Genomic DNA, 27,147 nt, shown 5'->3' on the forward strand with positions numbered 1-27,147 from the left:
TCTCATTTTTAGTTTTCAAAACATTTGACATAAACCAAACTTTATTGATTTTCATGTCTTATTAACCATCTTCTTCAGGTATTAGGCACACCAGTTTTATGAGCTAAATATACTGTTTAATTTTGTTCAAATTTTTAGAGTAACTACCGTATTTATACTATCCTCAAGTACTTAGTCGGTCTCTTTGGGTGATCTTAACAACAGGGTAATCCTGTGAATAAAAAAACAGCTCCTACAGCCAATAAAGCATCATTGTATCATTTTCATGCCACTAATTTGTCCCCTGCTGTAACAAATTGAAATTCCTTCTGTATTTCACCCCTGAGATAACATCAACCTAAATATCAGATCAGTTTTCCTTTTATTTGTGTCAGTCATGGTTTTAAAAAAATGGACATTTTTGCAAATTAAGTCTTTATGATTTCTCCTTCACCTGATTTTATGATCTAAGCAAGATTTAATAAATGGCATTCCAACACAAGTAGAAATACCCAAACACAGCAGCTCACTTGTTCACATGGGTGTTCCTTTTCCTCTCTCTCCTTTTCAACCCACAATCTAAGATTCCGCACATCTTAAATCCATTTTAAGATTGCCAAAGATGATCAAATGAGATCTTCAACACTGCATGAATACTTGATTTCTCTCCAAGCAATTCATCTGGAACAAGTGGAGTCAACTCAGTGCGATGGGTCTGCCATAAAGTTAGACAGTCCAAATCTTCAACTTGGTCCATAAAAGCTGGCTAATATTTATGTTCTTTTTCAGCTTTTCAGGAAAGAAAGTGATCCTTCATCCCTGTTGGAAACGCTGAAAGTTCTCTTGGGCAACAGCTATCAACTCGGTGCACTGTGCATGTAGTAAAATCATACAGAGCGAAGACTGTGAAAGCAGACCAAAGAGTTCACAGTAAATGAGGTGGCAGCGTAGTGTTAAGTGTCTCTATGAGCATTCCTATAGGTTCAGGGCCAACTGCTCATCATAATGCTGGTGTCTGGCCTTGTATTTTCTATCATGGCTCAATGCAAGACTTACTGTTATTCTCCCAGTGGCAGAGAAACAAGTAACTGTATGTTTAACATGAAAAACAAAAACTTTCCAGTGTGAAGATTCTAATCAGGTGTCAGTTGTCTGAAGTCAATGCTTTAGGTGTCTACTGTCAATTTTTCAGGTGTTTGTTATAATGTCAATTTTTCTTGACTTATACTTGTTATCGATTGTCACTTTTCTCTCTCTGTTTTTACATGTTTGCTGTCCCTTTTATTTTTACCTTTTGCTAAATTTCCACGTATCAACCGTCATTTTTCAACTGTCTTTCTGATGATCAGTTTTTCATTTATTAGTTATCACTATGAAAGGTTGGAGCTGCTAGGTATTTAAGAAGCACAATCTGTTTTCATTGGTCATCTCAGAAATAAGATCAATCTGGTCACTTTTCAAGTGTAAGGTGTCTCCTGGAAGGTATTTTCTGTCAGGTGTCACCTGTCAGCACTGACCATCACCTTAATCCACTATGATATACAGACGGACATTTGCATCATCCACCTAAACACCTGTTCTTGGTCAAATTCAGGGAAAATGGCTGCGCATAATGGACAGGTGAGATGTACAAGCATTCATGCCTGAAATAAGGAATCGTGTTAATGCCTCTTAACATGTTTGACCTCCTTAATGTGTGCTTGTTAATACATCAGAGTTCTGTTATGTTACCAGCGTTAATTCCATTCCAGGCACCATGGAAATAAGGATCAGGCCACATGGAGATCAAAAGAAGAAGTGCATCCTGACGGTGTTCATTTTTCTTTTCTCGAAAAGAAACTGAAACCCTTTCCCTTCAACTGTGTCTGGGTACTTCTAATCATTGCTTAGACAGCCGGTAACACATTTGTTATTAATCAAAGAAAACTATGTTGTTGACGTAACTTTTATGCTTGACATGTAAATAGAAAAGAAAAAAACATTTCAACAAGCTACATGTACATAACTGTTACAACTGTACCCCATCCATGTTATTCCACCATGACCATATGTATTTTTGCATTTCTCTTTCAAGAAAAAAAGTAACTAACAATATATTACAAGACATATCATATCTCAAATTTCAGCCTCGGAATCCATCAGCAATAAAAAATCATTAAAGCAACACAGACAGTGCACACCTATGCATAATATCTTCAACCAAATTCCTTCTCAAATCTACGCCAAGTCCTGTACACTTCCTACTGCCCGACCTGAAATGTCCACTGCTTTAATGCCCAATTTTATCTTAATACCGGCTAACCTATGCAACTACATACTGATCGACTCCTCCCTCACTCAAAGATAAAGATAACCACCTTAAAGCCAGCCAATTTCACTTTATCTGCTAATTCTGCTTGAGCCTTGTCACAGCAACCAATCAGTATACAGTATCCCCAGTAATATTTAAGACATGCACTTGTTGTATATCATAGTAAAGCATGAACTTGGTGGTTGAAAATGCCTTATATTTTTTAGATGCAGAAACAGCAAATTTCCAAATACCTGTGATATTAAATCCTTCAAGTATTGGTTAGAGCTATTAAAGATGATAGATGTAAGTCAGATGTAGAAGTTATAACTGCCTCTTTTCACCAAAACGTTCAGTATGATCAGCACAAACTCATAGCTCAACCAACGGTGACCATTTAGGTGGTCAGTTTGACCATTGGGAGTGGTCAACTGTCCTGAGGTTGTCCTTACTTGTGATTGGTTAACCAGAAGTGCGCAAGCTGATAAACTCAGTTTGCATAGTGCAATTCTGATAATTAAGCCTCTCTCTCAATTAGAGCTGGCCTATTTTGAAATTATGCACCCACGGCTTTAAACTGCTAAGTACTGATTAGGATGAGAATGGCCTGTGTAAAATTTTTTATTATCAAATATATAGATATTCAACTTTTCAGTATGTACATAAAAACTTTCATGAGCCCTGAAATTGTATTTTTCTTTATGAAGCCCCAAAATCCGCATTTTGTACACAGTCAAAGCCTAAAATGCACAACAAAGAATCTTTCCTACGTACATTTTCAAAAAAATCTTTTTAATCTGGCATCCTCCATTAAAACCAAGTATGAAGTAAAATGAAAAAATAAAACTTAAATTCTCAATCACAAATCATCACTTTAATGTACATCTTCATAACCTCCAACATCCTGCCAGAAATGTAAGAAAAATAAAGAAAACTTTGATCAGAAAATTGAAATTCAATCATTCACCTTCACTAAAACTATCTTGTTTGATGTTTTAAGTCAACCGTTACAGGAGCACCCATATCCTCAGGTGATTTGCACCAGTTGTTTTCATGTCTTATTACGCAGAGTATAAACTGGTCTTTTGTGCAGGTGTATATTTTTAAGACAGGAGTAGTATATTTATTCCTTGAAGCCAATGTCGATTTAATGAAAACAAAAGCACAAGAGAAAGTGTGCCTGTGAGTGCATGCACATGTGTGTATGTGCGTAGATATACTGAATGTGTCTGCATTAGGTGTGTGTGTGTGTGTGTGTGCGTGCGCGCACGTGTGGAGAGAGAGAGAGAGAGAATGGAGGTAGGGGAGCAATGACACATATTACAATGCAGCCAGTAAGTCACTCATGATCTACTCGTCAAAAGCAATACCACTACTTCACCAAAGTAATAAAACAATAGCAATACTGCAGGACAACAAAAGATCCACTTGAGAAGAGGAAGCATGCAATCTTCAAACAACAATCAGAAGTAGGTATATCACTTGAACTCAAGCACATCAGACACTCTCAGAATAAACTGAAATGCCACATTGATTTCAAAGAAGTATTTTGTGCCAGGGATCACGTCTGTTATATCAATTTTACTGTAATTCTAACTCCATGGTATTTAAAAAGTACATAACTTCTGAGAAAATTATTTTTATTGCTTGATGTAATGCTGACATTTGCAGTGCCATGATAAATCAATGATAACCCTTTCCATCTTTCTTATATTTTTCTTATTCTGGGTTTTTATTTTTTGTAGGCAATCCTTTCAATTCTTCATGGCTACTGCACTTCCCATTAAAATAGTTATTTATTTTTTAACATCAAATTGCCATAGGACAAAGTTGATAAACACCACAGACAAATAGAAAAATATCCTGAAAATGAAAAACCACACAATGATTTCCATATAACAGTGCCACAAGAAGAATGAAACTGTTTTTATCATGTATAATGAAGAAAAAAGAAAAAAAGAATGTATGTGTTTCATCTTGCTGAAAAGTCAGAATCACATAATATATCAAATATGTATGTGAATTGTATAAAAATAACATATGCATGTATATTAACATGCATGCACACATACCCACACACACAGGCACCCACAGCATCATATTCTGAAATAAGAAATTCTTAAGTTTGAGCATGTTAATAACAGTCCAAGGTACATGTAAATATTTCAAAGCATTTGCAAAACAATACATAAACATAAAGCAACAACAACAACAAATAAATGGTTAATAAATCATGTCAACTTCCAAATTTAGCAGGCAACAATACAAAATACTTTCAGAAAACATATATCTCATTTATCATGTCACCGAGTTTTTCATATGGGTGTAAACAACATGTTTGCCAAGGTCCAACTCTGTTTCCTAATTGATGGGTACTTGCAGTTGTTGACTTCTGGTTAATACGGTAATTACTGTAAATTTTCAAACAATGATAATAAATATGTACTTATAGACATGAAGCCAACTCATTTTCAGAAAATTCTGAAAATATTTATGTAATACTTATAAAACAATGTTTTGGAGAATATCATTAAATTCATTTTGCTTGAATTTATAAGTAATTACCGCACATCAACTCAAGGGGAGTTATTTTCCTTTCCCTGCCGCTGCTGCCATCTAGTGGGTTGATTATTTGTGACACTGTCACAACTTGGAAATTTTGTTGAGGATTTATATGAGAATGTTCTACATACTTTGGAGAAATGGTCAGTAAAATAAATCTACTAATCTGTAGGGGATTTCATCACTGAATACAGAGAGGACCTTGTGTGACAGATGGGAAAATGTGTTAGGTGTTCTGACAAAAGGGGTTTGATTTCCCAACACAATAAGGCGTTAAAATATATCTTAAAAGTGCACTTACCTGCTTGTTCTCTCTCTGTCTTATACTGTTGGAAACTCTGCAAAGAGGGAAAAAGAAAATCAATCAACAATTCAGCAGAATTAACAGCAAAGCATCAGTCAGAGAAAATGGTTTTACAACCAACCGTATAAAGGAGAAAATGTTTTTACAAACAGCCACATGAAAGAAAAATAATGTTTTCCAAATAAAACCTCCGTAGTGTGATACACTTGCATGTGTCATTTATTTCATATAAGAAAATTACAATATTAAATTGTATATCAACATTCTATTAAACATATACATCACACTACCCCCTGTAATTTTTTCTTAAGTGAATTTTCCTTTTCATAAGGATGTAACTAAATTCATGAAAACATTTTTCACTTTACAAATGCTTGGGTTTTTTTCTTCAATTTTTGTTTAATCAATGTTATATTTTTGTGTGTAAACTTCATTTAAACATCTTTTTTTTTAATCACATTCCCGAGGTCCAACTCTGCTTCTTCACAGAACCTTTCTTTTTTCAATAAACAATAATTTGCAATAACCATAAAATACAAGCACCTCTGGCAATAACCCCTAAATTAAGTACTAGGCAATAACCCCTAAATTAAGTACTACAAGTTGAGGTAGAACCAGGTGTCTATGAACCTAAATCTTTGGTGATAAGAGCAACAGTCTTCTTTATGGACACTTTCACCATATGGGTTCCATCAAATATCTATCCTCCTGTTGTTTTTTCCAGGTAAAAAAAGCAATTTTGGGAGTATCCACAGGTAATAACAACAAACATATACTGTAGTTATGACCATCTTTTAATTGATGGGTTATAAAAGGGGTCATCCTCCCTATAAATCTTTGAAAAGAACACTCTGGATAACTTGTATTTTTACTTCCTCTTCTTCTTTATATTCAGCTGGAGAGACATTTAGAAACCAAAATCCCACCTGTCTGACTTTTTAAACGCAGGCTGGGTAAAATGCTTCAACTGGAGTTTTCATTTTCTCTTGCTCGTAAAAAAAAACATGTAGTTGCTGGCTATACATGGAGAGATTTTACATTCAACAAAAAATGCACTTATTTCACATGAGAACACCTTTCATTACATTTTCCTTTCATGTCTTTTATCATTTCATACCTACCAGTACAAATCATCCTCCTTATCGATAATAAAAAAAGATGAGATCTCAGCAGACATGAAGTAAACTTTGGTTCAATGACCATATATTCAGTACAAAAAAGTAAAACGATCTTATCTCATGTCTTTACAGCTAGGAGCAGACACTTTGGTTATTAGAAGACCACAAAATAGAGAGTATCAATGAGTTTAATCTCAAACACTATTATCAGCATTCTCCTCTAGACCGCCATGAAGCATATGTATGAGTTTTAGGTTAAATATACGAGGAACCTTTGAATAATCATAAACAGCAAGTACAGATTATATGGCCTACATAACTATTGGGTCACTAAAGCTATAAGACAGGTGAGGAAGGCATCTGATGTCTTTTCTTCCCAAACAAATGAGCCATTATATCCTGTGCACTTAAATTACACTTTCATACGACAATATGCTAAAGATTGTATAAACATATCATAAAACAATGGAGGGCAAATGATGTTTTACAAAAAGAATGCTGTTAACAATTGGTCTGAAATGTATAATGTTTAAATCAAATAACTATAGATGGTGAATACAAATAATTTTTTTTTGCATTTTGACTGCATAAAAACATTTTCTCCCACCCTTAGAAAAAGCACCGAACAAAATAATAATAAAAAAAAACTACTAAATCCTTCCTACCAATATACACACTTCTATCACATTCCTCCAACAATCAGATAAAAAAAGATTTATTTCTGTGTTTACTAACAGACGGACATGTAATGCCTGGTTATCTGTCACTTTTAGCTGATACCAGCCACCTCTCTGTGATATCCAGGGTTTTACACATGCCTTTAGAAAAATTTTCATAAGTACTACTGCTGCAGGAATGTGCTTATTCAAGGGATTCCTTGTAATTCCAGTGGATTATTATCTTGGCTCGTTTCCACATTTCCTATTAAAAAAATCTGTTCTGGAGAAATTCTTTTCCAAATTTTTGCAAATAATTTGGTTGATATTTTAGATTATGCTAGCTAATGAAATGGGCAGGGCAGGCAGACGACTACTGCAAACGTACACCAGGTGTCGCCACTATACAACACTTACATAAACCTGGCTCTCCAGGAAAGGAGGGTCCCGGCAGGTACAGGTTAACAATGATGAAATCATCTTCTCTTTGTGAAAGTTACAAAAGCAACAATGCTGACAGACAGGTGCAACTTTGGAATTATAACCCTTTTAATTAGCCATTTCAAGTTCATTTGGTAGTATTTCAGTTTGTCGCATACAGCAAACAAGGCAAATTACACAGTTCTATGAGGCCATATGCACGGCAACTTTTCCGGCATTGCAAATCTTTCAAATGATTTACTGGAAAAAGCATCAAAGTCAATTAATCTCACTGATGTGCATAAGCAGTCCTGAGGAAACATTCCATAGGCTTTTCCATTATCTTGTAGAGAGCCAATGCTGCAAAAATTGTTCCAATGACAACAAGGGAACAATTCAAAATTTTTTATCCATCCTGAATACATGAGAAGAGCAGCAGAACAGTTTATATTCAATGCTGCAAAAGACAATGACTCTCCAGTACAGCTAACTGAATCTTCTTCTGAATATAATCCAAAACTGTTCTTTTGACTAAGGGTTTTCACATACTGTGTAAGAACTAAGCCAAGGTCAAAATAATAAGTCTACTTATAAATTGTACATGAACATCAACAATATTTTTGCAGTCACACTGTGCAGAGATTCCTTCAGTCAAGAAAATCTTATCCATAATTGTCCTTTCCAAAAAATAATGATATTAATCATAATGATTTTTTTCATCAATCCCCAGCAATCATGTAATCCTGTCAATATCAGACATATATTAAAACTTCTCCCTTGATCTGGGCTAGAGGCACATCAATACAGACAGTCACATACTAAATGCCAACACGAGGGCTGATCCCTTTAGCCTTATGCGTCTCTGTCTTTTCCGACTGTCACCAGCTTGCCAAGCTCCTGATGACAGATCTGTCTATAGGACAGTTGATTTGGGTGGGGTGGTGCTTGGCTTGGGGAAGGTGTCATCTCCAGGTCATTATATTGTCAACTAATAGAATAATTAGTACATAATGATGACATGTGGATGTCAAATTAAAGCACTGTTAGAATGTAAGTGGCATGCATAGGACAGACTTGTGAATCGTGCTGTTATGTTGGAGTGAAGTTCAACCCTCTCATAATCTTTTAGCACCACTGTGACAAATCAATGAGATTTAAAATATAGGCATCTAAATAACTTTTGAAGTGTACTTTAAATGGGTTGTAAAATAATGTGTAGTCTTTAAATCATCACTTTCATCAGTTAAGGGACAAATCAACATATCCCAAAAGAAACAGGCACTAAACTCTTCTTTTGCCTTGACTGCAATTAGCTGCGTTGAAAAAAGAAAAAAAGTTTACTAATAACTGTTGTTGATGAGTGATGGCATCCTCAGAAAATTCATAATGGTACACATACAGCCATCACCCTGTCTAAAATATTAGCCTGCAGAATCATGATATATGGGCATCAATACATGAACAACTCTGGTCTTAAGTCAGTTTAATGACCAGGTACAGGAGAAATGTGTGTACCATTTGTCATGACAAATAATACCAGCAGATAGGCTAAATCTATGTCCTGTTATGGACTTGTATTGGAGGCTTTGGCCAAAACAATTTGGGTTATCTAAATGCGTGCTATGATTCAGGCCATTAGCCAACAATTTTAAAGGAGGGAAACGCCTAGGCATTCTTAGAAGCAAGACCAAATTTTGATTCTGACCTTTTCCCAAGCCAACAGGGAAGTTCTTTTTCACCCTGTCCTCCACTCCCACCCCCGGCTGCCTATAGGGGGCTGTGATTTAATGTTGTTCTATTGCATTAACTACATGCACTAACTGTATCCTGTGAAATGTGGCGCAAAGCCCCGAAAACATTCATTTTCTGTATTATTTCAATGCTACCACATTTTCCATATTGTCATGTGAGTTGTTAATGATCACAATACCATCACTGCCATGACGTTGGCTCCTTTAAGATGAAAATGGCTACCAGTGCTACATAAAATGATTTCTCTTCCAAAAGACTTGAAAATGTATACAATAAAATTTAGTGCTGGCAAGACCTGGAATAAATTATTCTTTCATATGCAAAGCCTCCTCAGTTTCCTATGCAACATGGTCAACTGTAGTCTAAACAGAATCATTTGTAGTCTAAACACAAATAGTATTCCAGCGGCTCATTAATGGTATGCATTTTAAAATATAGTCCAGTCGGCATCATGGCTTTTCCAAATTGTAAACAATAGCCAAAAGCTGAATTTTCTTCAAGTCTGCAAAGAAGGATCCAGTAATGGTCTTGATTTGTTGTTTAAAAACAAACAATTCCACAGCTGCCCACTATGAGCTAGGATCATTTCCAAAAAACTCAGGCCAAATGTGACTTAGTGGTCATATGCATTAAATCCATCCACATTATTGTACGCAGTTATCCTTTCCAGACACCATATATATAAAAAAACACAGCCTTAAGAAACAAACTGCAGTGAACTAGTGAACTTCTTTCTAAGCTGTAGGTGTGTACATTTATATATACAGAATATATATAAAAATAGCCAGGTATCTGGAAGGCATTTCGACCAGTTCTAGGTCAACTCTCAGCAACCACTGACAAAGCCAAATCCATCAAATCTTGAGGAGCAGAACACAGGGGACAAAAAGATTGCAAACAGAATTGCCTGCTTTAAAGCTAAATAATTACAATTCAAACTTGAAGCCCTAGCTTTAATTCAGTTTTATTTCTTTCTTGTTTTCTCTGTTTTCCATGTCTTTTACTGATAAACAAGAATCAATATTACTATCAGACCTTAAAACCATCTTTTTAAGGTATCATTTACAAAATAGTTTTGGTAAATATTCCACACCAATATTGTTCTGATTTTGCAAATGATTTCCATGATCAAACCCATATCACGAGCTTAAACTAATTTGTTATACTTCAACATAATTCTCACATCCAGAACAGGCCTAGGTTAAAGAAAAGCAGGTTCAACACTAGTTAGCTCTATTCACGAATGTTTTTACTTTTTTTCTCCCTCTCTAGTTAGTAATGAGAGCAATAACTGTGTTTTGTTAGTTCATATGATCCAAATCACCAAGAATTATTCCATTACAATAACAGACATGCAGGTTTTTCTTTTTTTATCTAGCTTGGATATTTTCCAACACTGAGAAATGTTTCAACATGGGAAGTCAGGAACTTCAAAATGCATGCTGGGAAAAACTCAAATGTATAAATTAAATACAGTTAAAAGTAATATCAATATTTTGCTTTAAAAAACAGAAATTTTAGATAATTATAATAGTAAGGCTGTCATTCAGTGAAATAAGATCATGAGTGGTCTTTGATCAAATTGTGGTAGATGTGAAATCGTGATCTGCTCTGAAATAAGTGTGTCTCTCAGAGCACATTGAACATAAAATGAACTAATGAACTCATGTCACCCTCCTGCTTTTCCTAGCCTTTCTGAAACTTCAGCTAGCAATACGAATTATAACTTTTAAAGGGAGTAAAGAAGTTTTTAAGGAGTTCTGAACCAACATGAACATTATATATTTTAGTAGTTTACTGAATTTATATCTCAAACATACTGAATTTATATCTCAAACATACTTTTAACTAACAAGTCCTTATTTCAAGAGCTTGGAATAGAAACTCATGTTTATAAGCTAAATAAAATAATAACTATTATTGAGAATGCGTTAGTTGTGATTATTAGTGCACAATGATGTTCACTGTGGTTGTGCCGAGTATCATGAGTAACAACAGCTACCTTACCTTCCACTTTCCACTCAGCTTTAATCCACAGAGCAGTGAAAGAGAACAGATACAAAGTCCCACTTCAAGATCTGCCATTTTGATCAAGCTACTACGGACCAGATAGTCTTGTGGTTAGAGTGTCCCATCCATGGTGAAGTAAAATGCATAAGAAACTTCTTTTGGTTCTACTCCAATTGTACTTCACAGCATATGCTTAGCTATCATGTTAATTCTCATGGGAAATCTGTTTTTGTCACAAACTTCACTCAAAGTATACACAGTCACATTTGTATTGGACATATACCACAGCTGTACCCTACATGTTCACATGTTCACCAAGTTAAATGCATTTGCCTTACTTCAAACACGTACATCAGGAACGATTCAGACAAAAAAAATGGCCATTACGGAACTGAAGCAAAGTGACATCAAATCTGCGAGAAAGAGAAAACCTGACACATCTTAATCCCTTCGGGTTAATGTCGAGATCACTTGTTTGACGTCACAACCAAATACAGTCCAAGTACTCAGACAGCTGCATGTTCTTTCTGCCCAATATTGGATATTTCACCTAGCGCTGTTGTTCCTACATATCTACATGACACACTCCCACTATATCCTTGTTCTTCTGCTACAAGAGGCAATTCACGGAATCACACGAAGTTCTTAATGCCTTGTTTCCCTGTAATTCCATCCAAGTTCCTCTTGTGGTCATGGTTCATTCCAGAGTGCACGTATTAGGGGAGAATTTTTAAGTCCCCAATGTGTTTTGTACACATGAACGTGTAACTATGTTAGTCTTAGGGTCTTTATCTGGTAATCTGGGGCTCAGGGAGGGGGTCTTAATGAATAACTTAGTGAGCTAAATGAATGGCTTTATCAGGTAGCCAATTTATCAAAATTTGAAAATAGTTTATGAAGTATATTTTTTCTACAAATTATTAAGATAATTTTCTTCTACAAAAACAGGAACATATTTTAATTTTTTTAAGCCCATCTGCCACTTACTTGGTCAAACTAATTTGGTATTGTTATGCTACATGCAGTCATCAAGTTGGTGTTAATTTTGAAACTTGTTACAAGCTGTTTTGCAAAATTACAGAGGGGAACTTACAGTCATTTTAATTAACATTAATTGACATTCCTCTGCAAACAAAGCAATAGTCCCACAGTTACTTCATACATCTGCTTTGATTCCTCTCAAAATCTTCCAAAATCTGTTTACTCATACTATAAATAAAGCCCCACAAACTCCAATTTGACAATAATTGTTACACATTTTCTAATCATTATCTTTACCCAGATGTAAAATAAAAATTTACTACAATTCACAATGTATGACATAATAGACCAGTCTACCTATGGGGCCCCCATGTAAAACAGCTATAATCAATTTGTTTCAATTTTTTACACTATCTACTATGCCAATATTAGTATTTCTTTGCTATCTTAACCCTGTGTTTTCTGTTCTGGATAAATCCGTTTTTATAAGTCGATGATAAAATTCCAATGTGTTTGACTTGACGCATACTATAAATCCCCTAGGCTGCCCCCGCACATTATTTTTAGAATGTCCTTATCTTGAAGAACATTGTTTGTTTTTGAGCTGCAACTCTGCATAATGATCAAGTTATTTTTATTCTTATATCACATCCAGGATATTTTAATGAATAAAATAACGAAATGCTTTACAATTTATTTTCTCACAATTTCCGAAAAAAAATAGTTTAATTATATAAACATGTGAGAGTTAAAATGACATTCTCATAGATTGAAAACAATTTCATATTTTCTAATCTAACGAAAACACCAGAAAATATGCAGTTTGCCCTTTTGTTGAATGGCTGGCAAACAAACTTGTGCTGTTTAAAAAAAAACAACCATTTAAGTCTTATGTATTAGAATATGATCAAGTATAGTATTGAAAAAAACCCTGTCTCGAAATCTTAAGCGACTTGTTATATATAAACATCCACTTTAAACTGTGTAAAACAAAGCTCAGAATAACCACACCAGTGGCATGGTCAAACCCTTAAGGCTTATCATATCATGAATTTCTAACAGTAAAACAGCAATCTTTCTAAATATTTTGGCTCTCACTAGAAGGTAATACACAATTCATACCATCTAAGACTTACAGGTTCACTTTCACAAGATCTTTTTGTCTTATTTATATTTTTATCATATTTATATATACATTACATTACTCTGTTGTATTTTGTGGTGTGAGACAGAAAAAATGCATTTAGCCTCATCAACCTTACATTCTGTACTAATAGTTTAATGCTCCATGCTATTTTCACACACACATGCACGCACACACACACATGCACACACACACACACACACACACACACACACACAATGCCAGCCTTACCTGGGTCATGCCTCCATAAAAACACAAGGCATGAGGAAGCTGAGGGCATAAGAATTTGAAAGTTCGGCAAATCACGCCTAATGTTGACGTGGATCGTGATCTTGTCCGTGTCACTGGCTTCTTCGACATCATTTTTGAATAACTTTTGCAACAGGATTTCTGTTTTCAATATTCAAAAATCCCAATGAAAACAAGTAATCTGCACTCTATTTTAAGAGTTCTAACTGTCATTAAAATAACTGATGCAAGCAATTATCTCCAACTGCTGTTCATTCACATTAAAAAAATTATAGGAATTTCCATCAATCAATCATCATCATCAGAAGTTGTTTTTCTCATATTGTCAAAGAAACAATTGTGTAATCCAAAGTAAAAATTTTATCAATCAGAATTAATTTCACCATCAAGAGGTAAACAGCTGAGGAAAAAATGCAAATTTTCCTACTGTTCAATAGTTCAACAGCTTGGATATTTTCTCTGGTGAGCCAGCATTTTTCCAGTAGTCTAAATGCAAATATTCTTCTTTGTGGCAGTAGTTTTGCCGTCGTCAATTTCTTTCTCGAACAAACTTTGATACAGCGCTGTTTCAGCTAAACCATCATTTTTTTCACAACTCCTGAACTAATCTTTGTGACAAAAAACTGTCACAGGCGCAAACTATTATCGGTGTGGTGTTGTAAAAATCGTCAACTTAATCACAGCTGTCTCGGCATTCTTTGTCAAAGAAGCAGAACCAGCAGCACTTTATGATTGGATCCAATTCAACGTCTGCTCAAATAGGATACCCTGAACACATGATAATTCTCCATTGACAAACCCTCTCAGTTCTACAACTGACAAAACACACTTTTTCTGGTCAAGAGACTTTTCTAACTGCTTCAACTGGATTACAAACCCTCTAAAATCAGACTGTCCACTGTCCGAACAAGCTGCATTAAGCCAGTGGTCAAAGAGTGGTCAGAGGTGCGCTACCCCCCAAGTCCTGATCAAATTCTGTGTTTGTCCACTGTGAAAACACTTTTCCCGGCTTCCGTTGGATTAGCAAAACCTTCACTTTGAAAAGTGTCAACTATTTATGGAATGCTGTAACTGGGATTTTCTTTTGCCTGAACCCTTGCTCAAATATTGGACAACCTACTTTACCAGCGTGGAAGGAAAGGAGGCAGCATAGGCCCAGCAACCTGGTGCTCATAGAGTTGCTTGGCGCAGTAACATGATAATATTTCACCCAATATTAGCTTTATTACATAACATGAAGACTGTGACTTTGACATAATTACTATTTTTATCACATCACACCTCGGCTCTAAGGTTTACAACAAAGGCTTAATCAAAAATAGGATAAAAAGTAAAGTCCTCCCCTCCCCTTTTGTAAATCTATCCATTGTAAATGTAAATTTCAAACATTCTCGACTAAGATTTGAAAAAAAACTAGATATTCAATTTCCATTATTCTGACTTCATTCCCACAGAGAACCTACTGCCAAATTTATCCAAACATTAAAAAGGGGAGGATGCAGAGTGCAAATGCCCAGTCTGTCTGTCTGTCTGTGTCTGTCAGACTGTTAGTATAATTAGGAATTTATACATTTTTATTTTAAAAACATTTTTTGCCTCACACATATTACCCCTGGAATATTATTATAATAATTGTTGTACGTGAGTTATCATTCCAGAGGAAATCCATGAATTCTTATGAACTGTAAAGGTCACAATCCTGAGAAGTATTTATCATCATCATAAATACATGTTGTCACCTATGCCTGTGACAAATCACAAAGCACAAGGTGTAAACAGGCTCAAGGAGATACCCATCTTGTGACACTTTCCACTACCTTACTGGTATGTGACAATTAAAGTGTCACGTCCACTACCATAACACTGACCATAACAACCTAACGACGGCAAGGAGGTCACTTCCTACGATACCTATAACAGTCACAAGTCCATGTTTAACTATACTACGGGTGGCAGTCCACCACTGAGAGATGACCATCTCCTGAACTGCCCTCTACCTTACTGGAGTGACCAAATGACCACAATAATAATACCCATTGCTCAAGGTGTGGCATCTAACTGATAGCTGACCACAATGACTTTGATACATAACACCAGAGGACCTTAAGAAAACAAATTACAGTCATTACTTGCAAAATGACAGAACAAATTGAATCTCGAGGTGAAATCTCAAAGGCAAAAACATGTTTGGTCTCTTTAGAAACAACCTACTTTTTTCTTTCTGAACTGAATCTTGTTCATCCCACCCTTAAAACAGGGCGTTTTAAAAATTAAAACAACTGAGAAAGTACGGAATATTTTGATCACACCAATAATAGGTGAATCAATGTACATAATTATTTGGTATTTGTTGAAAATATACAAGTCCATGACACCCCAGTTCCAACATGTGAGAGTGAAATTCTGGCAAAATATTTAAGAATATCCCTAACAGTGCATTAAAAAGGTTTAAAATCTTTCAGGCATCTCGTAACTTAAATCAAGAATACAATTCCACCATATTCATCCTACACCAACCTCCATTTTATCTGTAGTCCACCCTTTGATAACCCTCCACCCTATTTTACCCTCTCAGCCCATACAGGATAACCCCACAATAATGTGCATTCCAAAATTCTTTACAAAAATCAGACCGTGAACAATTTCAAAGACCAAAATAAACTTCTCTACTTTTCAAGGGTCCTTGAAACTTGGGAATACACACAAAACCCTGGGCTGCTTAAGGTGCAGTAGTCTGCATACTGGGTCAGAAAAAAATACTTCTTGAATTGAATACTTATATCAAATAGACTTAATGCACACCACCAGAATAATGTGGGATTTTTAGGAAACAGTGCAATTAGTCGATTAACTGAATGGAACATCGCATAAAAATAGCTTGCAATCATGGCAATAACATTGTGCAAGTTCTGATAGAAAAATATGCAATGAATTTATTGAGTGGAAAATAACAAAAATATCACTAGTATATGAAGCATGCATCTTTTTGTTAAGAAAAAAAAGAAATTTTTGGTACAAATTCACTGACCAAAGATACAAAACCAATATTATGACATTGGTCCTTTTGATTTATCACCAAGGTCCTTTCTCTCTCTTATCACACACTGTTATCAGTGGCTGTTTAACTAGGGTACTGCATCTAAACCACAACAGGCATTAAAACAGTAGTCAGCAGCAGTCATCAGTAGTATTTTAAGATCAGAGGAGGGTGCCCTGATATATATATATATATGGAATTAATCCCCCACGTTCTACAATTACTTGACACATACGTATATATTTACATATACCATCATATTACAAATCCTGTCTTTTAATTTTCATCGTAACGTCTTATCTCAATTGATATCCAATCAGGGCAACTCTTGAATCATACAATCATATATCTTATTACATATTTAAGACAATTATGAAATATATTAGAAGTCATCTAAATATAGGTATAAAGCAACATTCCACTTCATCTTCATCGATCATCATATAATAATAATAGCTATAGTCTATACTCAGTATATTTTAAAAGCGTGATGCATTCGAATATAGTAATTTAAAAAATCTCATCAATATGATACATTCTAAGCTTAATTCGTAAGAGTTTTGAACAACTGGAGATAAAAAATCAATTACGATACCATTTTCACTATTTAACAAACTTATAATATCTCATTATTTATCAATAAAAACTATAACAGAAAAAAAACACCCTGTACCTTCTTCCACTTTGCCAGACTCTTACAGTACTGACACGGTGGCGGACGTGTCCAGTATGCCGCTACTTTGGCCATCCTGTCCACTAAATGGTCAAGAGGCCAGCAGTGACACAACAACAATAACAGTGACAACGACAATGCTGACAACAACCAACGGACACCAACAACAACAGGTCCATGCAGTGGTAACAGTGTACTGACAATGCCATGCTTCAGCAGTAACAGTAATATGGTGATGTCCACTAATGCATATCTCATGTGTCCAGTGTCCCCTCCCTAAGGCAAGCAAGGACAGTGGTCAGTCCATCCATCCTTCCATGCATGGATGACCCTGATATAATGGCTGGACAACTGGGTTGGGGTCCCCATCACTGGTCGAGTCCGTCAACTTGACATGCTTATATTTTGTGACCCGATCCTCTCTGCTATACAAATATGCACTTCCTTATATAGGGGTTGATGGTATATATTCACATGACATTGTCCATTCCTCATGGGACATGTCTCAAATTTAGTAGCCAATTCTTTTATTCAAAGATGAAAAACTTGCAAATTAATTCATAGCCATATAGGTCATTTTTTGGTGAGGTGTTCAAGAATCCACAATGTTATGATGTTGTCGTAGTAAAATTATCATCATTTTTCCTCGCACAGTGGACTAATCCTAACCAGCTCAGGCTGCTTAATCTTCAAGCGTGGCGTGTTCACATGCACAAAATGGAGTGACTTTGACCAGTTCCATTTCGGACTTCTATGATCACAAATATAAAACAAAGAGATGATAAACTTTTCCCTGTCCAGAAAAGAAATAACCTCACATAATCAGGTTAATGCTTAACAGACACCAGCCTAAATTACTATCACCAATAATGATGTTGGAAATGGAAAGATTCAAAACCATACTATTCCATGTGTGTGTGAACAGTACCTGGAAGAGGTGCAGTGCTGATGGCACTGTAACATGAGATACAGGAATTCCACACCCGAGCATTACAAGATCTAACACTAAAATTTACCCAAAAGATATAAAACATAATTTTCAATGATCTTATTTTGGCTTATTCAGGTCAGATGTACTTTTCTTTATTTATTTACTTTTGTAGCTATCAATTTATTTATTACATAGTTTCACAAATAGATCTACAGTAAAGACTAATGAAAATGTTCATACACTGCTACATTAGGATGCTACTGATATTTACTTTTAAACCAAATATTATACATAAGCTACAAGTAATAAAACATATATATACTTATGTTCAAACTTCATTATTATTTCTAATAAGTTAACAAATACATATTTAACAAAATACAAAAACTACCATCCCCCCAAAAATATTCCATTTTTAGAATGACACTGATTAATGAACCATGTCTAATAAAATTGATATGAGGTCCAGGAACTTAATGTATAAGACGGATGCAGGTTATCTTCCCTAAAACACCAGTTACAGTCTGTGGCTAGGTCACATAATCATTTCCTTTTTTTTTTTTTTTTCTAAAATATTTTTTCATCTTAACATCTATTATATTCTGTTTTGCGTATGCCTGTACCAGTGACGAATGACACTTATGCAATTTCTTCTTGAACTGATTTTATCTTTGGCAAACTAAGCCTCCTAAAATAATTGCTTTAGGTGAATATGGATACCCTTATAAACTATCCGTACAGCCTCTCCCTCTTATATCATGTCCACTGATGATAAATGACCCCTGTCCTCCCCAAAAAAAATTGACCAGTAGCAGTAATTACAAGCAAAACAATAAGATGTCCTCTGTTTCAATGTAATGGAAAGACTCACAGTCTCAAAGCATTTTGTTCACTGTGGACTCTTACATAGTGTGATATGAAATGAATGAATAAAGGAATATCATTCAATCTCTCCTGAGTATATTGTCTCTGATGTAACTGTATATTTTATGATGTATTTCATTTGTCTTTGCATCATTATTAGCTGCTGTCCTATTCTCACATCTTTGAAGAAAGAATTACATGGTAAGAACATGATATTCTATCCTTATAAACCCTTTATCTTAAATATTGACAAACACAATTAGAACACATACAGAAGTTTAAAATTTTAAAACTAGTAGTTTTTTTGTTCTCTTTATGTCATTTCATAACTGTATTTATAGTGTAATATTGTCAAACTTGAAATCAATAGACTCAGAACATTACTTTATATCAAAAATTCTTACCCCTCAATCTTAAATTGAAATCTAAGTTCAAAATAGTTCCCAAGGCCAACACAAATACCAAAATCCCAAATTTTCTCCAGTGTGTCAATCAATCCACATTCGCCCACTCCCAAATAACATTCACCTAGAGGAAACTTCAAAGGGCCCATTCCACAATAAAGACTATCCCTCCCTGTGTATTAAATTTGTTACAGTGAAGGGAAATATTTTCACACATGAACTTAAGACTGATAGTTGGTCTAAAATTTAGGTCCTTAAATTTTTGTCTACTATACTTCAGGATAAATCAGTAGAAGTCCACTAAAATAAAACAATTATTAAGAACTAAAGAAGTCATTTGTTTTGTTTTTTTTCTTTTTTTATTTATTTTTTTTCAAATGCAAACAAAATTATTTATTTTGGTGGATCTAATTCTCAAGATAGAGAAGACTTAAAGCTTGTTGTTAATGTAAGATCAACTCTCAGTTTTGAGTAATATTGTCATGCCAGGTCCCCAAATGTATCACGCAGCTTTCAATGTCATTTGATATGTCACAATGACTGAATTTTAACACAGAAAAACATTCTCAATGACCTCAACTGTCCATGTAAGAAAACTGACACAGCTGTAAATCTTTTTCAACTTTTTCCCAACTTCACAATACAGGACAAAGGCATTACTGTTCCTAACTGGTTATTTGTGCAGCTAACTAAGTGAAACTGTGACTTTTGATAAAGTGATGCTGGTATTCCAGGCAGCAATGCTATAATTCTTTCACAGGTGTTCTGAGGACACTCCACTACCACCCTATTCATACTTGTTCAGCAACCAAGAAAACCACATCCATTTTGTTCATTGAATGGTGTGAAATGATTGTTAAACAAGAGCACAACAAGCAAAATTTCCCTGTTATCTGAAGCACTGTGGAAAGGTATAAGCCAGCCTTCAAAGGTATGTTTAACAGCAACGGCACTGGATAGAGGTGAGAATGGGGCTCATCTTGGTTTTATCATGTACATGCTACCATCTATTAGCCTCCTTTGAAATTAGTAAAGAATTACCCACTTGGTACTTTTCTTTTCCTATATTTTCTTTTCTTTGTTTGAGAAAAGATATTTCTCATATAAAATCACCTGCAGAAGAAAAATATACAATTGCAAATGTGGTCTGAGTAGAGCTGGGGGGGGGGGTAGTAGTTTATAAAATAGCCCACCTTTTTATTCTGTACCCCTGTCCCTGGCAATGTGTGGGCCTTGTCTGCAGGTAGATGCATCTTGTTGTCTGCACGCTTCAATGGTGGAGTTTTGCTTCTCAGAACCACTTCTTTCTCCATCTTCATTGCCTCTAGTTTCTTGTGCTGTGCACTTCCCTGGAAAGACAAACAACTTCCAATATCAAAGTTTAACGTGCAAAATCAATAAGAGTGACAGTCAGAAATAAACTATATACATAGCCATACAGTCATTCATTTTATGGTATATATATATATACATACAATAAAGGATTAACTTAGGAAAAAAAATTAAAAGCCTGAGATGGGTACCAGTTTTATATTCATTCAATTATTGGAAAGATATGAAAATCAATACAACTGGTGATGAAAATGCAGAAATCTCGAAGAAATTATGGCAAGGAAAATTAAGTTTACACATAATTTTATCTATGTGTGATCAATGGATGCCAGCATAAAGATAATTTATAATCACTTAATCATGTGGCAAAAACTACCAATTTCTATTACAGCAGACGTCCTATGAATCTTTTTGAACATATCATACCTGTTTGCTACCACAGTGTGTGAGACTGTGCTGAGAACTATTCACCGACTCTGTATCACTAGTCGGTGTCGTGCAAGGGGTGTTTCCACTGGGAATACGACGAATCCAAATCACCTCATCCTCTTCGCTCTTCACGCTACCTCTGCTTCCTCCCATCCTACCTACATCTTCGTCAGGAGTTCCTGCCGCAGAGTCCGTATTAAAGCTATGACTGGTCGGTAATATCACGGCACATTGCCCATGGGACTCCATCACTGTAGAGAGCCCAGGAACGTGCTTTTTAGCCTTCCCGGAGATTCCCAGAGCGGGTCTATCAGGACTATGTAGCCTGGCACTTGCCTGCCCTCCATTAGCAAGCAAAGTAGTTCTAAGCGAATGGGGAACTAAGGCCTTGGGTTCCACATGCTCTGTTTGGCATAAATCAGCTTCTGACTGAGCTGGACTCTTCTGCATATACTGGTGAGCATAAAATTTCTTATGCATGCTGTCCAGAAGTGACGTAGGCGTCAACAGCTCCTGTGGTGTCCCCATTTCTGGTGACAGTCCCGTGGAGGAGTTTCCCACTGAGGTGACACTCCCCTGTAGTGTGGATGTGCTGGAACTGTTGCTATAACTTGACCCATCATGAATATTTGACTCTAAACTTATATTATTACACTGGCCGCCGCTACCATCGCTAAAGCGTTTTTTGTATTGCACATTGCTGTCCATTTTGTCAGCCATTTTGATATCAGCAGTAGAATGTATTGAGCTCCTTTTTGATGAAATTTGCACTTTACTATAATTGCTATTACCAACGAGGCTTTTCTGAGCATTGTCCAACTGCCCTCGGCCATTGCAAAATTCTAGTCTTGATTCCGCTTGAATAGCTGCAGGACTTTTACCAGAATTGTCTGCAAACCTGACACTCTGTTTGACAGAGCCATTGGCAATTGTGTTAAACTTTGTCATGCTGGGAGTATTAAAATGTACGTTCCTTTGATTATTATGAGCATTCTTTCTTTCGAGAGAATTTGTCGGGGTTCTCTCTTCCGAGTTTCTTGGAGTATTTCTGGGAGTAGGCTCATCTTCTCCATTCACAAATTCACCATTAACATGAACATCCACTACCACCACCTGCTGACGGCAAGACGGGGCCAAAATGGAAGATGGCTGTTTTTGGGAATCGGATCGTATCGTCTGTGTTGAGGAATCGCGCTCATTCTGAAAATTCCCGAGGTCACTTTCATCTACCATCAAATCATCATCTACTTCCACCACTGCTTCCAGTGGTGTCCTTGGAAACATTGACCACACCTCCCTTCTAGAATCCTCCTCTGTTTGAGTTGCCCTGGAAACCTTCCTGGTTGTCATGACAACAGTTTCATTGGATGCAACAAGCTGAACTTTCCCTGTGGGTGGGCATTTCTGACTAGTGTTTGACTCAGATTTTACAGCACTGACGTTGGAAACAAACCCATTTTGGCTTTTGTCATTTCCACAGCATCCTTTTTCATCTGGTTCTTCTAGTTCCTGTGATGGCTTTAATTTTTCAGCATGGCTGACAATGTCCAGACTTGTTGGCCTCTTGGGTCTGTTAATGTTTTTCTCAATAATATTGCACTGTGGTCTCTCCAGTAAGGATGCTAGTGTCCCTTTCTGTAACACTTTCTCATGGTGTTCAGAGTTCAGGTTGCGGTCAATGGTATTCCCTTCAACCTGGCTGTCATGGCTATGTTGTTTTTTCTCTTGTTGTCCACTGCTGGTCAAGTTTTCATATTGCACATTGGTGGTCAAATATGGCCGGTTCTGGTCAGTGTTGGTCAATTTAAGCCCCCCAGTGGGAGTCCTGGGTGGTTCAGAGACAGATCTCTTGTTACGGTTCTCATCTTCTGAGGTAACCAACTGACCCTTGCTGCCCTTTGGTGATGATGATGATGATGACGAAGATGATGAAGTCTCTGCTAGTATGACTGGTGAAGAAAATCTCCTCCCTATATGAACATAGTTTGGTGAGAGAGGAGGTGGAGGTGGAAAGTAGACTTCAATCTTGTCATTTCGTGGAACTTTCTTTGGAGGTGGGTCTGGCGGATCCTAAAACGAACAAAACAAAGAAGAGTGTTAGCAATCAGTACATGGCATTTTGTCTTGACTGTAACCCAAACACAGCAGTAAAACACATAATTCCTGAAGTTCCCCAACGTATTGCAATCAACAACAGAATATATAATGCTGAAAACCCTAGTTGAACACGTTATATGTAGCCTTGGCACTCCTTACACTGTGGAGGTACTACTTTTTTGGTAGATACAGACGAGGCTAATACTTGAAAAAGAACCCAAATCATCTGCAACAAATCTATGCAATTTCTTTCACCACTTACAAAATCTTGTAAGCAGCCAGCAATGAGAAAACAAATTAGACGTTTAATGGATTGCTCTGGCAACAAAACAATGGTTTAAAGGTGAGAGGAACAACCCATACAACTCTACCTAACCCACTTCAGTGAAAGAAAAAAAAAAACAAACAAGTGGTACCGATTTACATTACTCATTTCTCAAAGCAGTAGATTCATTCTCCCTAAAATCATCCGGTATTTGATTAAATTTTATGTGTTTTGAAAAGCAAGTTCATCTATTGAGAAAACCATGTTTTCTAAATACATGTTTGTTTGGATGTGGGTGATATCAGGGCTTGGATTACTAGGAAATGTTGTCAGCATTTAAAGACATGTTCCCGCTATCAGTCTTAATAATCTGCAGTCGTATAACCTTGTACAGTACATCATGTGCATGTGCATGCACTTATGCATGCCTGCACATATACACATAAACACTCATGCACACATATACGCAAACATTCATATCCATTCATATACACTCACACAAAGATACATGCACATATACACGCAAGTAAAAAAACAAGCACATACACATCAAAGCTATTACAAAATCATAAAGCTATAGAAAGCAACATTTCTTGTTAAAGTATTACAGATCTCAACATGGGGCTCAAAATTTCATCTTTACATTAGCACAGGTAGGAAGAAAGGGGGATACCTCTTTGCCCTTTTGCTTTATGTGATTATGACAGAGACTATTCAAAAACGAAAAAGGAAGGGGCTGTGCCCACCCAGCCCCTACCCCCTCATCCCAACCTCTGACGCCTATGTTATCCAACATGTATGCTAAATTGGCATATTTACCTGTCAAAATTATTTCCATTTGCTTCAGATCTAACAGGTCTAACCTTACTTGTTTCTTCTTAATAACACACTAGTTGTGGCACGCGCTTTGAAGTTGTTCAGGAAGCACGGCCGATAAAACTCCCCTAACACTATCTGTATGTGATAACAACCCAGCCTGACCAGTACCCAGAAAGCAATTTTCTCAACGTGAACTCTGATTAGAGAGGTTTACTTGTAGCTTTTAGGTAGAAATGACTTGTTGGAGCAAAAAAACTTTTTTTTTCAAAACTGCTTACAGATCAAAGAATCAGCAACTTTCAATGACTTTTCACTTTACTATAAAGGTTACTTATCTTTGGTACAGAAATTGCTTGTTCAAAAGACATGATTTTCCAAACTACTAAAAGATTCCAGGCAAATGGAGATTCTTACACTGAACACCTACCTTAATGAATATATATATATATATATATATATATATATATATATATATATATATATATTTGTATTTATTTTTTTTCATCTTTTGGGCACATAATAACTGATTCACAAACTCTGCATTACGAGAAAATTGTTTTCAATGATAATACTATTTTAAAAATAGAAACTTACCAGTGATCATTATTAACATTCTTTGTGCACAAATAACAGATTCAGGTGATATCTTTTAGCTTCATATTACCAATAGATAATGACTCATTCAGAAACCCCCCTTTCATGAAAAAAATTCCAGTGGCAATAATGTTTTTACAATAAAAACTTACCAGTGAATGTTCTTTGTAAATTTTGCGTGGAAATAACAGATTCAGGTGACATCTTTGGGCTTCAAACTACCAACAGATTCTGCAGTCAGCAATGACATTAAACTGAAGAACTCCACATAAACATTGCATGCACAATGTCTGCAGAAATATAAATGGCACACTATTTAAAAACCTGGACACTTCTGGAAAACCCAACGGCTCAGGTGCTCTCCTCACCACAAAAACCACCAGCTGCCACCTGATCTTGCTGGAACATTCCACTTACCAAGACAAACTCCAATATATCTACATATATAATATTCTCTTTTTTTTTCTACACGATCTTACCCGTTTACCTCTTGCTGTGTTGGCAATTAGTTCTATATCAGTAGATAATCTATAAGTGAGCATTCCACTGCTAACTGCCTCTAGCTCCCTTCTGAATAGAGCAAGTACAGTAAATGTATAAAAGCTCTTCTGAGGTAACATGCACTGGTTATGTCAGGGGAATGTGTAGAAGTACAGTAAAATGTATATAGTTTTCTTTGTCTATAGCCACAAAATTTGCACTAGCAATGCAAACCATAGTTACTTCAGCAAACTTCAACTAGAGCACCAATAAAATTAACAAAACAATGCCCCACGAACCTTGGAAAGATTTTTAAGCAAGAAGCAATCCACAGCAACTCCATATTTTCTCCCCAAAATATAAAAAATCTCATATTTTGTGACAATATAATATCACATCTGCCAACTGCAACTGTGACGTAAAACAGTGACATGAAATGGCAGAATTATTTAACTGCTAAATGAAAAAATATATACAGATGAGATTATTAATAGGCATTTTCATGATGAATGTGCATGATTTATTTAATTAGCATGTCTTGGTGATAACATCTACGGAGTACAGAATATGCAGCAATGTTATTCTTCAAATGGCAAAAACTGCATTTGACTTTTAGATCCTAAGTTACATCTTTTCAATTTTACGGTAACTGCAGCAACAACAATACAGCTAATTGTGCCCGGAGAAGTAATGATTTTGTAATCATGAGAACTGACAGCATAACTGAAAGTGTTGCCAGGAATTGAGAAATCAATGAGAAAAACGACAAGCAATCAATTGTAATGAGCATTCATAAGCAACAAATGAATAGACACATGGGACACCATTAAACATGGAAAAAATTGACAGACAAATCTCTCTACCAAAAAAAAAAAAAAAAAATGGACCAGCCAGAGAAAAAGTATGAAAGAAATTGTCAGGAATCAATTTGAATCATTCCAGGAATAATGAGAGACAATAAACACAAGAGAAAGAACAAGTGCTATGTAATATAACGTGTCATCTAACTTGGGTCAAGGACACTATGTCTATATGTCTTAAAAGATGAGTCTGACTGAAATACATCCGTAGTACTGGCTCCACAAACACAAGAAGTAATAATACACCACAGAGATGAAACATCTTCACATTAATTGCAATCTTATGAAAATAAATACAAAGATAATTAAAAGAATATTGTACTAGAATAAAATATTAATAACTAAGGGAATAAAAAAAAAGATCATCAATTAAGTGTTTTACTAAAATACAATAGTAATACTTGTTTGAACAAATGATTAATAAACAGGGAAAGATAGCTTACAAAATCTGACTATTGGCTTTTTCTGCACAAAGGTGTCTTGTGCTTCAAAGATGAAAGTGGACCTTTAAAAATTTGATTATTGCAGGCGCTGAAGGCACCTAGCTCTGTGGGGGGGGGGGGGGGGGGGGAGGCATAATTACAACACTTTTACATTGGGGCTACCGAATGAATCTGGTACACTTTCATCTCTATGTGTCTGTCTTGAGAATTCAATCACATTAGTTTTAAAAAATATTTCATAAGGACAGAGAAAGGTGGCAGATAGAAATAAGGGTTTCATTATTTGCACCCCATCCCCACCCCTCCAAATTCATTGTCAAATGGAACTCATTTCTTAAAACTGCAATCAAAGACTGCTACAAAAACATCAATCCTTTTCTATTTGTCTTAACCCCATATGACTGTGTGTGTGCACTTTTTTTCTTTTCATTTCAAACAACCATGTTTTGAATTA

The 27,147-nt window shown here is 35.8% G+C and overlaps 1 protein-coding gene across 4 annotated transcripts in view; it reads right to left on the bottom strand.

Annotated features, from left to right (window-relative positions):
- The window catches only part of LOC106151874 (rho GTPase-activating protein 7), a 166,652-nt gene that overhangs the window by 70,689 nt on the left and 68,816 nt on the right, over window positions 1–27,147 (bottom strand). For all 4 annotated transcript variants that reach the window (XM_087008860.1, XM_087008858.1, XM_087008859.1 and 1 more), the window contains 3 exons: window positions 21,133–23,205; window positions 20,568–20,723; window positions 5,133–5,169 (listed from right to left, as the gene is read on the bottom strand). In XM_087008860.1, the coding sequence (XP_086864986.1) occupies window positions 5,133–5,169; window positions 20,568–20,723; window positions 21,133–23,205 (2,266 nt within the window). The remainder of the gene's footprint in view (window positions 1–5,132; window positions 5,170–20,567; window positions 20,724–21,132; window positions 23,206–27,147) is intronic.

Source organism: Lingula anatina, chromosome 3 (genome assembly GCF_051362555.1).
Source record: "Lingula anatina isolate TDL-2025a chromosome 3, LinAna3.0, whole genome shotgun sequence".
Taxonomy (NCBI): Eukaryota; Metazoa; Brachiopoda; class Lingulata; order Lingulida; family Lingulidae; genus Lingula; species Lingula anatina.